General features: G+C 43.3%; 1 protein-coding gene across 1 annotated transcript in view; it reads left to right on the plus strand.

Annotated features, from left to right (window-relative positions):
- The first annotated feature begins 869 nt into the window (after positions 1-869).
- LOC310860478 (ankyrin repeat domain-containing protein 13C-like) overlaps positions 870-14,222 on the plus strand; it is a 71,145-nt gene continuing 57,792 nt past the window's right edge. Inside the window, exons 1-2 of the mRNA XM_083767421.1 lie at positions 870-1,710; positions 5,685-5,726. Of these exons, the coding sequence (XP_083623547.1) occupies positions 1,275-1,710; positions 5,685-5,726 (478 nt within the window). The 5' untranslated portion in view covers positions 870-1,274. The remainder of the gene's footprint in view (positions 1,711-5,684; positions 5,727-14,222) is intronic.

The following is a 14,222-nucleotide window of genomic DNA, read 5'->3' on the forward strand; positions in this document are numbered from 1 at the left end:
TAGCTCTCTATTACTTTTATTGTCTTTTCTTAACTCTGTATAAAATAACCAATAGTTGCATTTATGACAGACACTACAGACTGATACAATCTTTTCAGAACAATATTTATTCAGTCTGTAGCTGACTGTGAACAGTGTGAGAATTCAATTCTGTGTAGAGTGTGTAGACTTTAGATCCTCCTATGGTCGATATCAGGCTATCTGTGAAGATGCAATAAATCTGTGAAAATATGGGAACACGCACGCACGCGGCACGCGCACGCGCACGCTCACACAAATAGGGACCCCCACCCCTGCCCCTCCAGGGGACTGCGACTCTGTCAATGAATTAACTCTTTCTTAATGAAAGTGCTATTATACTCTTTAACTAATATTACAAACGCACGCACGCACGCACGCACGCACGCACGCACACACACACACACACACACACACACACACACACACACACACACACACACACACACACACACACACACACACTTTTTGATTGATTGATTGAAATATTTATTAACAGTTTGTAGAATTTACAGTACATTTTAAGCACAAACTCAATACAAAGACTGTTAACTGTGAGTGGACGACCCAATTAAGCATTACACTTGTTTACAACAGGGTCCACATTGTTCAAGTCACACACACACACACACACACACACACACACACACACACACACACACACACACACACACACACACACACACACACACGAGATGTTAATTCGTGCGCAGCAGCAGGACACAGGACAGTAGATATGGATATGATCGCATTGTAATGAACACATGAGTCATGACCGATGGTAACCTCTGCGAACTCTCGCGATGTTGTTGGCGGAAGAAGACGACGACATACGAGAGAGCAGAGCAGAGACGAGTCTTCCGTACTAGTCAAATGATGCCGGAGGAGCCGCTTATGTTGTGCAGCCTGTCAGCCAGCGACACTCGTGTGTTTATTTAGGACCTGCGAGGCGAGCGGCGGAGGCTATATACTTGTTGTTTGTCCCCCCCCAACAACAACAACAGCTGCCAACTTGTGTTTTTGTGCGGCGGCCGGCGGGGGGATCGAACTGGTGTATTGTGTTCATGTTGTGCTGTTTACAGTGTTTGTGTGAAGTAGGACCACTGGCGTTCTCCTGCCAGACAGCAGCGAATCGCATCTGTTCGTTCGGCCGGTCCCGGTCCCGGTCCGGAGAGGGTCACCGTCCGTCCGTCCGTCGACTCCACCACCAACCCTCTGCTCCAGAACCGACCCGACGAGGAGTGTTCCATTAGAAAATGACCGGAGAGAAGATCCGCTCCCTTCGCAAGGACCCCAAACCCAGCAAGGAGGAGGATTTACTCGAACCGGACGAGGAGGCTGCGACCGGTGGGACGTTCACCACCACCGGCGGCAGCACCGCCAACAAGGCGAACAACAAAAGCCGAGCAAGTAAAATCTTCAGCAATCACAAGTTGGTCAAATCCACGTCTGTACAGCAGCAGCAGCAGCAGCAGTCGCAGATCAATGCAAACACAACGAACACGTCGCTGTCATCGCCGGCGACGGACGTGGCGGACGTGGTGGTCGTCGATGCCGACAATAACAAAAATCCCATCATCGTCAGAACCGGTGGGGAAGAGTTCCCGGTGCACGAATGTGTGTTCAAAGGAGATGTGCGACGTCTGTCCTCCCTCATCCGGACCCAGAATATCGCACAGAAAGACGTCCACGGTGAGTTAATATAAGTCTTCAGAAGCTGTTTAGTAGTCATAAAGCTCTCTTAAAGGACAGAACTCCTACTATACTAGTCTGTAAGTCCTAAAACCTACCACAGTCCACCTGTTTTATGGAGAACAGAACCAAATACACACGAGCCTTTACTTAGCCGCAATTTGCAACTCTAGATTTGTTTTAGCCCTCCAAGCAGAACCCAATGCTACTGAAGTTTCTGACATTTGTTAGACCCAGTGCATTGGGTCCTGTTGCATCAGTATCCTGCCACCTGGTACGCGGACATTCATAAAACATAAACAACATGGATAACGCCTGTCTGCGCTCTTTGACGACATTTTTTCGTGTGAGGGTTTCTGAATCTGTGAAGTATAAGTACCCATACATGCCGCTGCGAATATCTCCTGTGGCGCGGAAGCCGTTAAGTATTTTTAATTTGTTTGACCGATTTGGTCGCTTTGATTCTTCTCTTCCTTCCTTGTTTATTGACACCTCATTGTACCGCCTATCTGGCTAGCTAGTGGCGCTATAGCTATGACAGAGCAGATCAGAGGCAGGGACGTAGCCGCACAAGTCAACCGCACACCGGGAGGCGGTACAATAAATGGTAAACAAACAAGAAGAAATAAAGCGACCAAATCGGTCAAACAAAGATTAAAAATACGGCTTCCGCGCCACAGGAGATATTCGCAGCGGAATGTATAGGTACTTAAAGTTCCCGAATTCAGAATAACGCAAACAAAAAAAGGCCGTCAAACGCCGCAGATTCAATCTTAGAGAGCATGTTTATGTCCGCGTTCGAGAATTCCCATACGGAAATATAGTCATGAACAGGGACCCTACATAAAACTCATCAAAATTTCAGAAAAGCAACAAGCTCCATCCACTTCCTATTCATAATTTTTGGTTTGTGATCTGCTTGTCTTAAACTCACCAACATTGCAGCTGTAGTCCAAGCTTGAATTATCCTCTTTCAATCTGCCGAGCTTGTTTTTCATAAAAATCCACCGTAGAGATGTTATGAGCTACTTTCTGTCAAGACATCCTCTGCAAGTGATTATTTTTCTAAGTGCTGGAGTTTGGAAGCACTCGTCGTATGTCACTGAACGGCCCAGCGTTCAACCTGTTTCGAATTTGCACATAATGCAGGAGGCAGCAGCGCGACCCGTTAACAGAAACGAGTGCTTCCAAACTGCAACACTTCAAAAAATAATAATTTGCAGAGGATGTCTTGACAGAAAGTAGCTCATAACATCTCTACGGTGGATTTTTATGAAAAACAAGCTCGGCAGATTGAAAGAGGATAATTCAAGCTTGGACTGCAGCTGTTGGTGAGTTTAACGTCATTTAAGACAAGCAGATCACAAACCAAAAATGATGAATAGGAAGTGGATGGAGCTTGTTGCAACTCTAGATTCATCCCATTATAAAAAATCTAGAGTTGCAAATTGCGGCTAAGCCTTTACTATGGTTAGCTTAAGCTTTTCCTGCTTGGGCCAACACCTTGGCTTAGTAGAGCATATGGGGCTAAGTAGAACAGTGATTCTCAAGCTTTTTAATTTCAAGGACCACCATGAGTGTGCGCGCGCACACACACACACACACACACACACACACACACACACACACACTCAGGGACCCCAATCTACACTGTAACCAGCTGTGTTAATTTAACTCTTGATGGTGTACAAAGGGACTTTCAGGGGTCCCAATTGTTCGTTCCATTTCTATACTGTGAGTTACAGACCCAAAAGTTGTTCCTAGTTCCGGTCAACATCAATTCTGTCATTCTCCCAAGGACAGACTTTTTTTGTTGGGGTCCCCGGACCCCACACATGAGAACCAGAGGCATAGGTTAACCATTCATGCCAAGTTGTGTCTTATGTTGGACTCCTGTGTCAGATTTGTCTCAATGATGTTGTTGGAAATATACTCTTTTAAACAAGGTTGTTTTGTTCAGCACTGCTGTACTCTCCCCAGTGTGTATGTTGTCTTGTGTAGCAAACTGTGAGTGAGATTGTATTTGAAATACAATCTGTGATGGAGTCTGGTTTCTTCAGCACACTTCCGACACATTGTGTCGGAAGTGTTGGAACTTGAGCCTCTAATTCTCAAACTTTGTTCAACCTTGCTGAGGGGGCTGTACTGGAGTTGTTGAAGTCATAATATGTATTCCTTAGAAGTTCACATTTTTGTAGATGCAGGCTGCTGCTGAATTGGCATGGATTAATCATAACATTTTTAGGTACAGTACACTCTTATCCAGACTAGTCGGACAGACTTACACAGTGCCAAGGTTGGAGTGTGGCATCAATCCTCCCACTGAGCAATAGTCGTCTATTATTAGACGTCTGTCTAAAAATGGGTTATAATTGGTCTAAAATGAAAGTATCACAGTCTATAATAGACTGTGATGTCTATATATATGTTGAAAGTTGAAACAACGTTGTTTAAACATCTAATATAAGCCTAGAGTGCAAAAGACTTTCATTTTTAGACCATTTAAAAAAAATTAACCCATTTTTACAAAAAAATGCTCAGTGGGCTAGTTAACCAACAACAAAGTAAGTGGTCGAGTAATTGCAGTGCCAAGAAGACAAGAAATATTGTTAATACATATTTAGCAGATGAGTTGACCTACTTAACTAACATGTTTACTATTGAGCAGGTTGTCAACGGCAATGTATTGTATCCAGTGCTCACTCACTGTGAGTGGTTGATGCTCCTCACTGTACTGTACTGTACTGTACTGTAGCTACAGTGTGTAAGCAGGAAAGGTGTGTGTTGATGGTAGGAAGAATCAAATTAGAGACCTTTCATTTACTGGACAGCCTCTTTAACACATGTTCTATACTTAAACTTGACCTGAGATGGCTCTGTACTTTTTTTTAAACCTTTACACAAAATCTATTCGATGAGAATTCCGACCAACAGGCTTAGCTCACAAATTGTAGATCTGCTATTTTCCTGTGAATGTTTCCCATCCCAGAATAGGGATGCTTGGGTTCTAGTGGTTAAGCTGGCCACCACAGGCCTACTCCACATTGGGTTCTAGTGGTTAAGCTGGCCACCACAGGCCTACTCCACATTCTTGTGGCGTGAAACGGATTGTGCCTTGTTGTAGCGTAGCCAATGCCCTCTCCATGCCGTTCATCACAACAGCCAGTGAACCGGCAAGCTAAATGGCAGACACGGCTGTATTGTCACCCACATCAGGGTTTCCAACAGGGCACTTCTACTTTAGTTTTTATGTTTTTTTTAAAATGTTTTTCGGGCCTTTTCTGTTCTTGATAGATTGAAAGTAGGTTGACGGGAAAGGTTGTCGGGATTGGGAGTCGAACCTGCGACGCGCTGTCAAGATGGATTAACAGCCTAGGTGCCCGGACCGCTAGGCCGGCCCTTGCCAAACAGGGCACTTCTGTGTAGCTCTGGACACTTCTGTGCTCTCCTCTCTCCCACCAGAGATCTGAGTGGTGGAAGGAGAAGCATGGCTGACAGTGATGGGTAGCGCTGATGATGTGGGAGATATCGGCTTCCTGTGGAGGGATTCTTCCGAGGCTAACGTGGCACTTTTGCCACCTGGAAAGAGGAGAGCTTGTGTTATTACCGACAGCCTTTTTATTTCCCCAAATGTATTACATTTCGTAGCATCTGCCCTCATTGCTTTGAAACATATTGGTGTTTTTCTTTGTACCTCTCAGCAACTTGCAAAGCCATGCCATCTTGCTGAATGTATGATTTTTAGAATGTAGTTGTTATAATAGCCCCGTCTCTTTCTCGCTCTCCTTCTCCTCCATGCCTTTCACATCACACTTTGAAGGATTGTGCCTTTTCAATTGATGACAGTAGTGTTAGATTGTGGTGCCATGAATACCATGAAATGCAGCAGCGCCTGTCACAGAGATATTATTTTAGTTTCCTACGGTGTCAAGGGCAGCCTCTAATCATTTTATCTTTATGTTTTTTACCCACAGGGAACACACCGTTGCATCTGGCCGTCATGATTGGACACAAAGGTGGGTAATGACTGATTACAGATGTCTGTGTGTGCTGTGTTGCGTCTGCCTGTCTGTTGTTGTTGTTGTTCCCGGCCTTTCTTAGTGTGTGTGGGAAAGGTCATAGATAATTATGTGTCGTCTGCTTTTGTTTGTCAGGAAAGTACTGTGAACCTACAGTATCTCGTCTTTCCTTGTCTGTCTTTGTCAGAGATTAATATATCTCTGCGTTTGTCAGTGCATTGATATTTGTCTTGTTTATGTACTGTATCATCTGTATGTCTCTGTGTAATCTGTCTAATTGATTGCCTTCTTTTTGTTGTTTTGATCTGTGTATTTCACTGATGGAGTAAAGCCCGACACACACGCGGCTGGGGAGTTTTGTTGACTATATTCCATTGCCACGCCCACGGATAGCCGGGTGGAGGCCGCGCGGCAACGCCTGGAAAATAGAACAGCGGTGCATCGGCGCGGCAGGCGAGGCGTGACCGCGCGTCGGACGCAGCCGGTGTGCGATAGGTTCATTGAAAATAATGGAGGCGGCTGTGTCCGCCGCGCGGCGACGCGCGGGGGGGACGCAGCCGGTGTGTGGTGGGCTTAACACAACCACTACCAGACTATTTGTCACAGATCACAAAAGAAATCCCCAACGACAATACTATATGCTCATTGCTCATTGCTCATTTATAAATACACTGAGAGATTGAGTTTACACCGGATCTCCACCCTAATCAAAAGATGGGAACTGGCCATGGAAAGCCTTTTTTGGTTTTCTTTTTTTAATGGACATAATATCCGTACATCTGATGCCTCAGAGTGGAGGAGATGCACAGATACACAGCCTCTTGATTAGTATAGGATTATTAGACAATGATTACATTGCATAAAATTGATGCAGCACTGTTGGCTCAAACACTGTAACAGATTGAGACCGGCGAAGAAGATAATTAGTTGAGGTAAGAGGGGTAATTTCCAACTTCCACAATGTGCACACAGTAGCACTCAGTTTCTGTCTGTTTTCATCTGAGTGGACAAGGAGGTGAAAGTCCCTTAGTGGAACTGAAGACCCATTAATCTTGAAAATGTGACATTGTGAAAGTGATTCTTTTTTTTTTTACACAAGCTGTATTATGCAACACATCCTAGAATAACACACACAGTCTAGAACACAGGATGAACGTGTTCTGTCCACTTTCAAGCCCCTGTAGTCGGCTTTCACTTGAGTTGCATGAGCTCAACTGAAAGCATGCCTGTGCATCCAATATTAATGGTGCTGGTCCTTTGTGAGTCGATGCCTACATTTAATTTAGCTGGGAGTCTCTTCAGAACATGCTAGTGAAACATTAATGCCCTCTTTGCAGAGGGCTTTCAGTGAATGCCTCCAGCATAGGGTTACCTCTGCTACCCGACTGGCATTTTGTTGAGCTCCCGTCGCTGGGCCATGAATTTAGAGTGTTTCCAATTGATTTCGTAGTCACAAAATCCAATCCTCGCCGCTGCAGGAGTATATTGGCCCTGTCACTGCTTATCGCAAACTGTTATAAGAGTGAGGAAGCCCAGTGGCCGATGTGGAATTGATTGTACTAATGTGTGGCTGATGTCGTTGCTGATGTCGTTGCCTCATCCTCCAGGGATGCCCTGGCCAGACAACACTCAACGACAGTAAGCATGAGGTCATAGATTGGGTGTGGCAGTCCTATTGTGATGGGAGGGGAATGGCAAGCTGTGCCTGTGTGTACAGTGTGTACAGTCGTACAGCAGCTCAACAGTGCTGCATCGCCCTAGTTTGTGACGATGAGCAGCCAGGCACTCTTGACTTAATGACAGCTGTTCTGCAGGAGTGCTGTACAACAGTATGTGGCACATTCCTTCCACTGAGGATTGAGCAGAAGTTTGGGGACTTTCTGAATATGCAGCTCAAAGACTGATGCACTGGACAGTCAGACTGTCAGAGCACAGTGCCAACCTTGCGACTAGAGCCCAGTGCCAACCTTGTGACTAGTGATTCTGATGCAGTTAATACTCAACACCATATCTGATCTGACACACAGTTTGCAGCCATTGTCATTTGTCACCAGTGCTGCCAAAGGGCACAGGATGAGAACAATTGTCTTCTGGACTGGAGGCTGTTTTGTATCAACGTTTCCACCGGTGCACAAATGTACCGTAACACGGTAACAGTATAGAGATAATTACCTTTCCTGGTGGCAATGCTTACTTGGCCAGCGGTCTTGGTCTTGCAGATGCAATCGTGAGTTATCTATAACCCATTCTGACCTGAGATCAGATTCATACGAGGTTTCCGCCGGACACACACTGGTCTGATGAACCCATTCTGACCTGAGATCAGATTCTAAAAATGTCAGTCGCTCTTCGATTTTTCTAAAATAGCAGACCTACAAGCTCGTATCGCGCCACTCGGTGGCGCGATATGAGCTTGTAGATCTGCTATTTTTAAATAGCTAAAGCATAACATGATGCCAACACCAAAATGGGTGCCCGGTCAGAATATAAGATGGGATTTGAGAGGATGGCGAGTGATTGAAACCAGTGTGCCCTACGGCAAAGTTAAGTTTCATACAATACAACCAGTGATAATCTTCCATCAGATTGGCACTAGAAAAAGCAGCTTGTGCAAAGCAGAGAAAGGATAGCTAAAATCTCTGAATAGAAATAGAAAGCTGTGAAGTGAGAGCTACTTGGAAGATGATTCCTAACAGGCAACGTGTATTCTGCACGTCTGGGACTGTTTATTGATCAAAAGCATTTATTTTTATGTAGTGAAAGATAACAATAGTGTGAAAGATAACAATAGCACAGATTAAACTTATTTATTATTCTCCTATCCAAAGAAAGAATTTGTATACAGTATGTGCTGCAGTACAGTATGTCCCAGAAGATCAAAGTATTTCCCTGTATCCCGATCTTGTGACTTGGTGTCGGAGATGATCTATATAGCAGGTAAGTGAATGAGAAAACCCATTTGTGGATGTGCCCAGCGTCCGCGGGACCGGAGGTTGGCTGAACTTAACAGCCTGCGGAGCCTCTGACAAGTGGCCCATCTGCAGCCAATGCACGTAGTGTAGCGTGAGGGGCATTAGATTAGCCACAGCGCTTCTCCATTCCTCTCTTCCACTTTCCCTCCGTCCCTCACTCCCTCCACTCCCTGCCCTGTCATAGAGGCGTTTGTCTTTTGTCCCTCATACAACCACTGCACATTATATTCAGCACACTGCTGAGTATCATGGCTACTGAGTTCAACTATTAGGGCTACTGAGTTCAACTATTAGGGGTTAGTTGGGATTGATTTTTAATTCAAATGAACGCCACAGTTGTTACGTTATATTTGCCAGGGACAACTACAAAAAATTAAAAAAATTCAGATAATAGATACCTTTAGTGATCAAGATAAATATTCACTGCGTCTGCTAAAACTTCATCCTAGGGTAAACACTGCTCCTCTTTCGGTCTCTTTATATAGTTTCATTTTACATTATCTATTGTACTATAATTTATGTGTTTTACATTAACAGTCTATTAGTCTTGTTTTTGTGGAAGGAAGGGACTGATTTATTATTGATATCATGTGTTTGTGTTTTGAATCCTACATTGGAAAACATTTGTGGTCAACTTCTGTTGTAAAGATGACTTGATTTGAAGCCTGGATTGAACATATGTCAGCCTGGTGTGTAGCCATGCACACATCATGTCCCAGCCATTACAGATTATGTAACATATATATCTGCTAAATGTTGTTGTTATTATTACACAATCACAGAAATCAGCTGGGTGAATGGGTCAGGCAGCAGAATGCAGTTGCACTTATCTGCCCTGTGGAGCAGCGGGCAAACGGTATCAGAGGGGTCCTTGAGGGGGTTCCAGGTGGTCCCCAGCAAAATGAGGAATAGTTTAAACATTTAAGCCTGTGTTTTTGCCTCTCTACAAGCTCGCAACACGTGTTGTGATCTTGTAAATAGACATGCTGACAAATATTCTCTTATGGGGGTCCGGGTCCCTGACACAATGTTTTCAAATACTTGAAAACATTGTACTTGACATGAAAATTATTGAGAATCACTGCTCTACATTAAACCACTTTAACCCCAGTTTCCATTTCGAACATGTTATCCTAATCCTATGCAAACATTTTCCAGTACAAGAAATCACCGGACATGGCTCACGATGTGATTTGCTAAGCTGCTTGTACATTTCTTTAAAATTTGAAATTTTGGGCTTAGTGGCATTGGTTAAGCTTCAAGTAGCAATTGGGCTAGCTAGTGCGATGCTAATCTGTAAGGCTTTTTCTTGTTTCCATGAGGGCTGAACGATTTGGGGACCACTTGCCAAAAATGTTGCAATATAATAATATATATATTTTTTAAAGCATTTGAACCTTGCATCCCTATTGCATCACTTTGCATGTGGCTTTGCCACTTGATTTTCCACTCGATGTGCCATTCGCTTTAAGCATGCGCATATGCACCCTCTATTGGTGTTTTAAACATTATGTTATAATTTAGCTATTGAAAAATAGAAGATCTACAAGCTCATAGCGCGCCACCGAGTGATTTTTGAAAAATCGTGAAAAATGTGGCGCAAATTTGGAATATATATCTTTTCCAGCAGGGAGGCTATACCCGTCCAATACTAAATCACAGCATTTCATGGTAACATCGCAGATGTTCAAATTTCAATAGTTTAGAAGACTTTAAACCAGGGGTACCCATACTGTGGTCCGTGCACCCCTTGTGGTGTGCGAACGCCCTCTAGGGGGTGCGTGACATGAAAACGGTAATGGCGGTTTTATGGTGTTATTTAGCACAAACGGTCAAATCTGGTATAACACTGTTGTAAGGAGATGTATAGAGCAACTGCGGGAGTATACAGCAGCTGCATGTCTCTCAGTGCAGTGACATTCTGTGATTATTTGCCATAATCGTATTAAAAATGTATAACTTTCGGCCAAATACAACAAAACTTAGCGTTGGGGGGGGGGGGGGTGCGTCAGCTAGGTCAGCGTTAGCAGGGGTGCACGGCTAAAATAGTTTGGGGACCGCTGCTTTAGACCTATAGCTCATTTCCCTTTCCTGGGGCAGGGTGGCCTGTTTTTAGAAAGGCTGTCCTGTAACCAAAAGGTCACAAATAAAACCTCCACAATAGCCAGTCTATACCAGCAGCCACATGGCCTTGGATACGGCACTGGACCCTTGCCTGTGCATGCATTGTGTTGGCCAATACATTGTAAAATGTAATTTAATTGGCTCGATGTACATGGCTGAAACAAACCCTAGTGTCCATCACCTGCTCTGCTTTATTTAACCACGTTAAGGCCATGTGTTTCCCAGCTGAAAATGCAAGGCGCTCTCGTCCAAACGCCTAGAGTTGAAAAATATTTACGCTCTGGGCGGCGGACCAGATGAAAACACCAGATATGAGCATGCAACGCAGAATAGACGGTACTAGACACGCACAGCCTCATCTCACTGCTGCCGTGTTCCCATTGAAAACAATTTCACCTAAGCTACGCTCAGGTGAAAAGGTCTTGGTGGACATAAGTATATAGTGCCTAACCCTGGCGTCACTATTTTAGGGACATTTTCAAAAATGACAAATTTAAATAGCAGATCTACAAAAATCAGCTCACAATTTGTCACAGTGCGTTGTGAACTTGAAGATCGGCTATTTTCATTATTTATCAGGGCAGCAAATATGGGACGTAAGTGGTTAAAGGACCACTTCACCACTTTTCAAACTATCTTCATATAATAGGTCCACAGTAATAATCATGAAAAAAATGGCACGATTTCTTTCTAATCGGTCTGTCTCATAGGAGAGCTGTGGGCAGTTCAGAAACCGTCTTCCAGTGACATCATCGATGGGGAATACAAGCTAATAGAAACTGCAGGCTTTCTAGTCCTGAAAAGTTGCAATGCGAAAATGGAAGCCATCGTTCTCACGATAATGAAAATCTAAACATTTTTGTGAAAAAATCTTGTTTAAAAAACAATCTACCTAATGATGATGTCACTGGAAGACGGTTTCTAAACTGCCCACAGCCCTCCTATGAGACACAGACTGAGTAGAAAAAAATCGTGCCATTTTATCATGATTATTAGTGAGGACCTATTATATGAAGATAGGTTGAAAAGTGGTGAAGTGGTCCTTTAATTGAATTAGTGCACAATACGATACTCAGCATTCAACATGCAGTCCAATTCAAATATGTACTGTAGGTGGTTAAATGCAGTAATGACAGTAATTCTGGTTCTGTTCCATTACAGTAAGCATGTACTTAAATGGAATCATGTCAAATGTGTGCTGTGAAAAAGGTCTATTGGCCTGAAATTGAAGTATGACATTTATGGGTGGCTTTCAATGGCTGCTCTCCGGGGCTACACGCTAGTGAATTAACATTTCTCGACCTCTTTTTCCATATTTCATTCCCATGTTGGCAATGAGGCCACCACTGCTCTCTCAATTGAACCACTTGATGCCATTGGTTGACGTGGACGTTAGACTTGTAATTAATTTTAAGTGTAACTGCTCTACTGTGTTCACCATCGCTAATCATATCTTTTTTTATTAGCTCTTAATTACACTCCTGGGACACAGCTCCTGCTCTGTGTTGTGCGGTTAATATGTTTTAATTAGGCCGTGTTTGAAAAATATATTCTTGCATTGTTATAAAGAATGCATGAGACCTCTGGCCGGTAGACATTAATAAAACATAGACATGGGTGAGCAGGTACACTAGATGAGAGGGTGACATTCTAGCCGTGTGATGGATGTGGATGCCACCGAATAATCGATTTTTTCGATTAATAGTTGCAGTCTCCGAAATCGATTTTAATATTTCATAATCGAAAATCAAAAGAAAATATTTATTTTTTTATAGCCATAATATTGGCTAATAAGAAAGGCTGCATGATATATCGAACATGTACCTTCATCAGAGTGGAGAATATAAGTATAAATCAAGTTGAGCAAAGCCACTCTTCTCTGCCCCTCTCTCTAACAGACACAGTTAATGATCGCTTGTTAAGTGCCTGCCAGACAGACAATCAGATGAAATGAAGGCAGGTGTAGAGTAGAGTGTAGACTAGTGAACTGAACATGTTCTCTTTACTTCATACCAGCCCCTTCTGAAACTACTTCTCCCCAAATCCAAATGGATTTCATTTTCCATCCTGAATGGCACTGAGAAGATCTCCACAAAGGTTTACTCATCAAAACTGATTATAAAACTGTAACCATCAAAGCATGCACTCAGTCAACATATAATGGTTATGTGACCATGGCATGTGCATAATATAAAATCTTAAAAGTTTTATCTGATATTGATAAAAAATCGATCAAATCGATTATTAATCGCCAGAGCTGTAGATTATTCGATTGGGCAAATGGTCACTTTGTGGCATCCCTACTCTTAGCTATGTGGGCGAGAACGCCCTTTATGCCCTCTTATGTTGATTAATAGTAGCATTTCTGACTGTGCATGTTAAAGGACAACTTCACCACTTTTCAACATATCTTCATATAATAGGTCCTCACTAATGATCATGAAAAAATGGTGCAATTTATTTTGTACTCGGTCTGTGTCTCATAGGAGGGCTGTGGGCAGTTCAGAAACCGTCTTCCAGTGACATCATCGATGGGGAATACAAGCTAATAGAAACTGCAGGCTTTCTAGTCCTGAAAAGTTGCAATGCGAAAATGGAAGCCATCGTTCTCACGATAATGAGAATCTAAATAGTTTTGTAAAAAAACTGTTGTTTAAAAAAGATTCTGCCTAATGATGATGTCACTGGAAGACGGTTTCTAAACTGCCCACAGCCCTCCTATGAGACACAGACTTAGTACAAAAGAATTTTCATGATTATTAGTGAGGACCTATTATATGAAGATAGGTTGAAAAGTGGTGAAGTGGTCCTTTAATGATTCCATCATTAAAACCAGTGCCCCTGGCCTGGACATACATTCACACTTGACCTGCTGGTCTACAATTGAATACATCCTTGGTGAACCATTAAAAAATTAAAGTTTTTCTGTTTCGTTTTTTTGAATGCTGGGCCGTTATCGGCGTTAACGTGCTGCGTTAACGCGAGAATATTATCGCGCGTCAAAAAAATTATCGCCATTAATCTATTCTCAAAGTTGGGTCTGGGAGCTGGGTCTGCATTGACTGCATAAAGCGAGCAAACTAGGAATTTCACTTTGATAGTTTTACCTGGCGGATTTACTCTGTGGGAGGGAGAAGTCCTAACCTAACAGGGACAAGGTGAAATAAATTACTCTGAGAGCGGGGCGGTAACAAATCCTAACCTAACCGGACACGGGTGAAATTAATGAACAGTGCGGCGTGCCACATCAAACGTCAGCATGCAGGACTCTGTGAACCCGGGTTTGCTTCAGGGGAAATTTCTTTACAAGAAGCTTCCCAATGGAAACCTCGACAAGAACAAGGTGGTTTGCACCCTGTGCAAAGCAGAAATGGCTTACTGTAGGAGTTCTTCAAGT

Source organism: Protomyctophum parallelum (genome assembly GCF_964188405.1).
Source record: "Protomyctophum parallelum genome assembly, chromosome: 6".
Classification (NCBI taxonomy): Eukaryota; Metazoa; Chordata; class Actinopteri; order Myctophiformes; family Myctophidae; genus Protomyctophum; species Protomyctophum parallelum.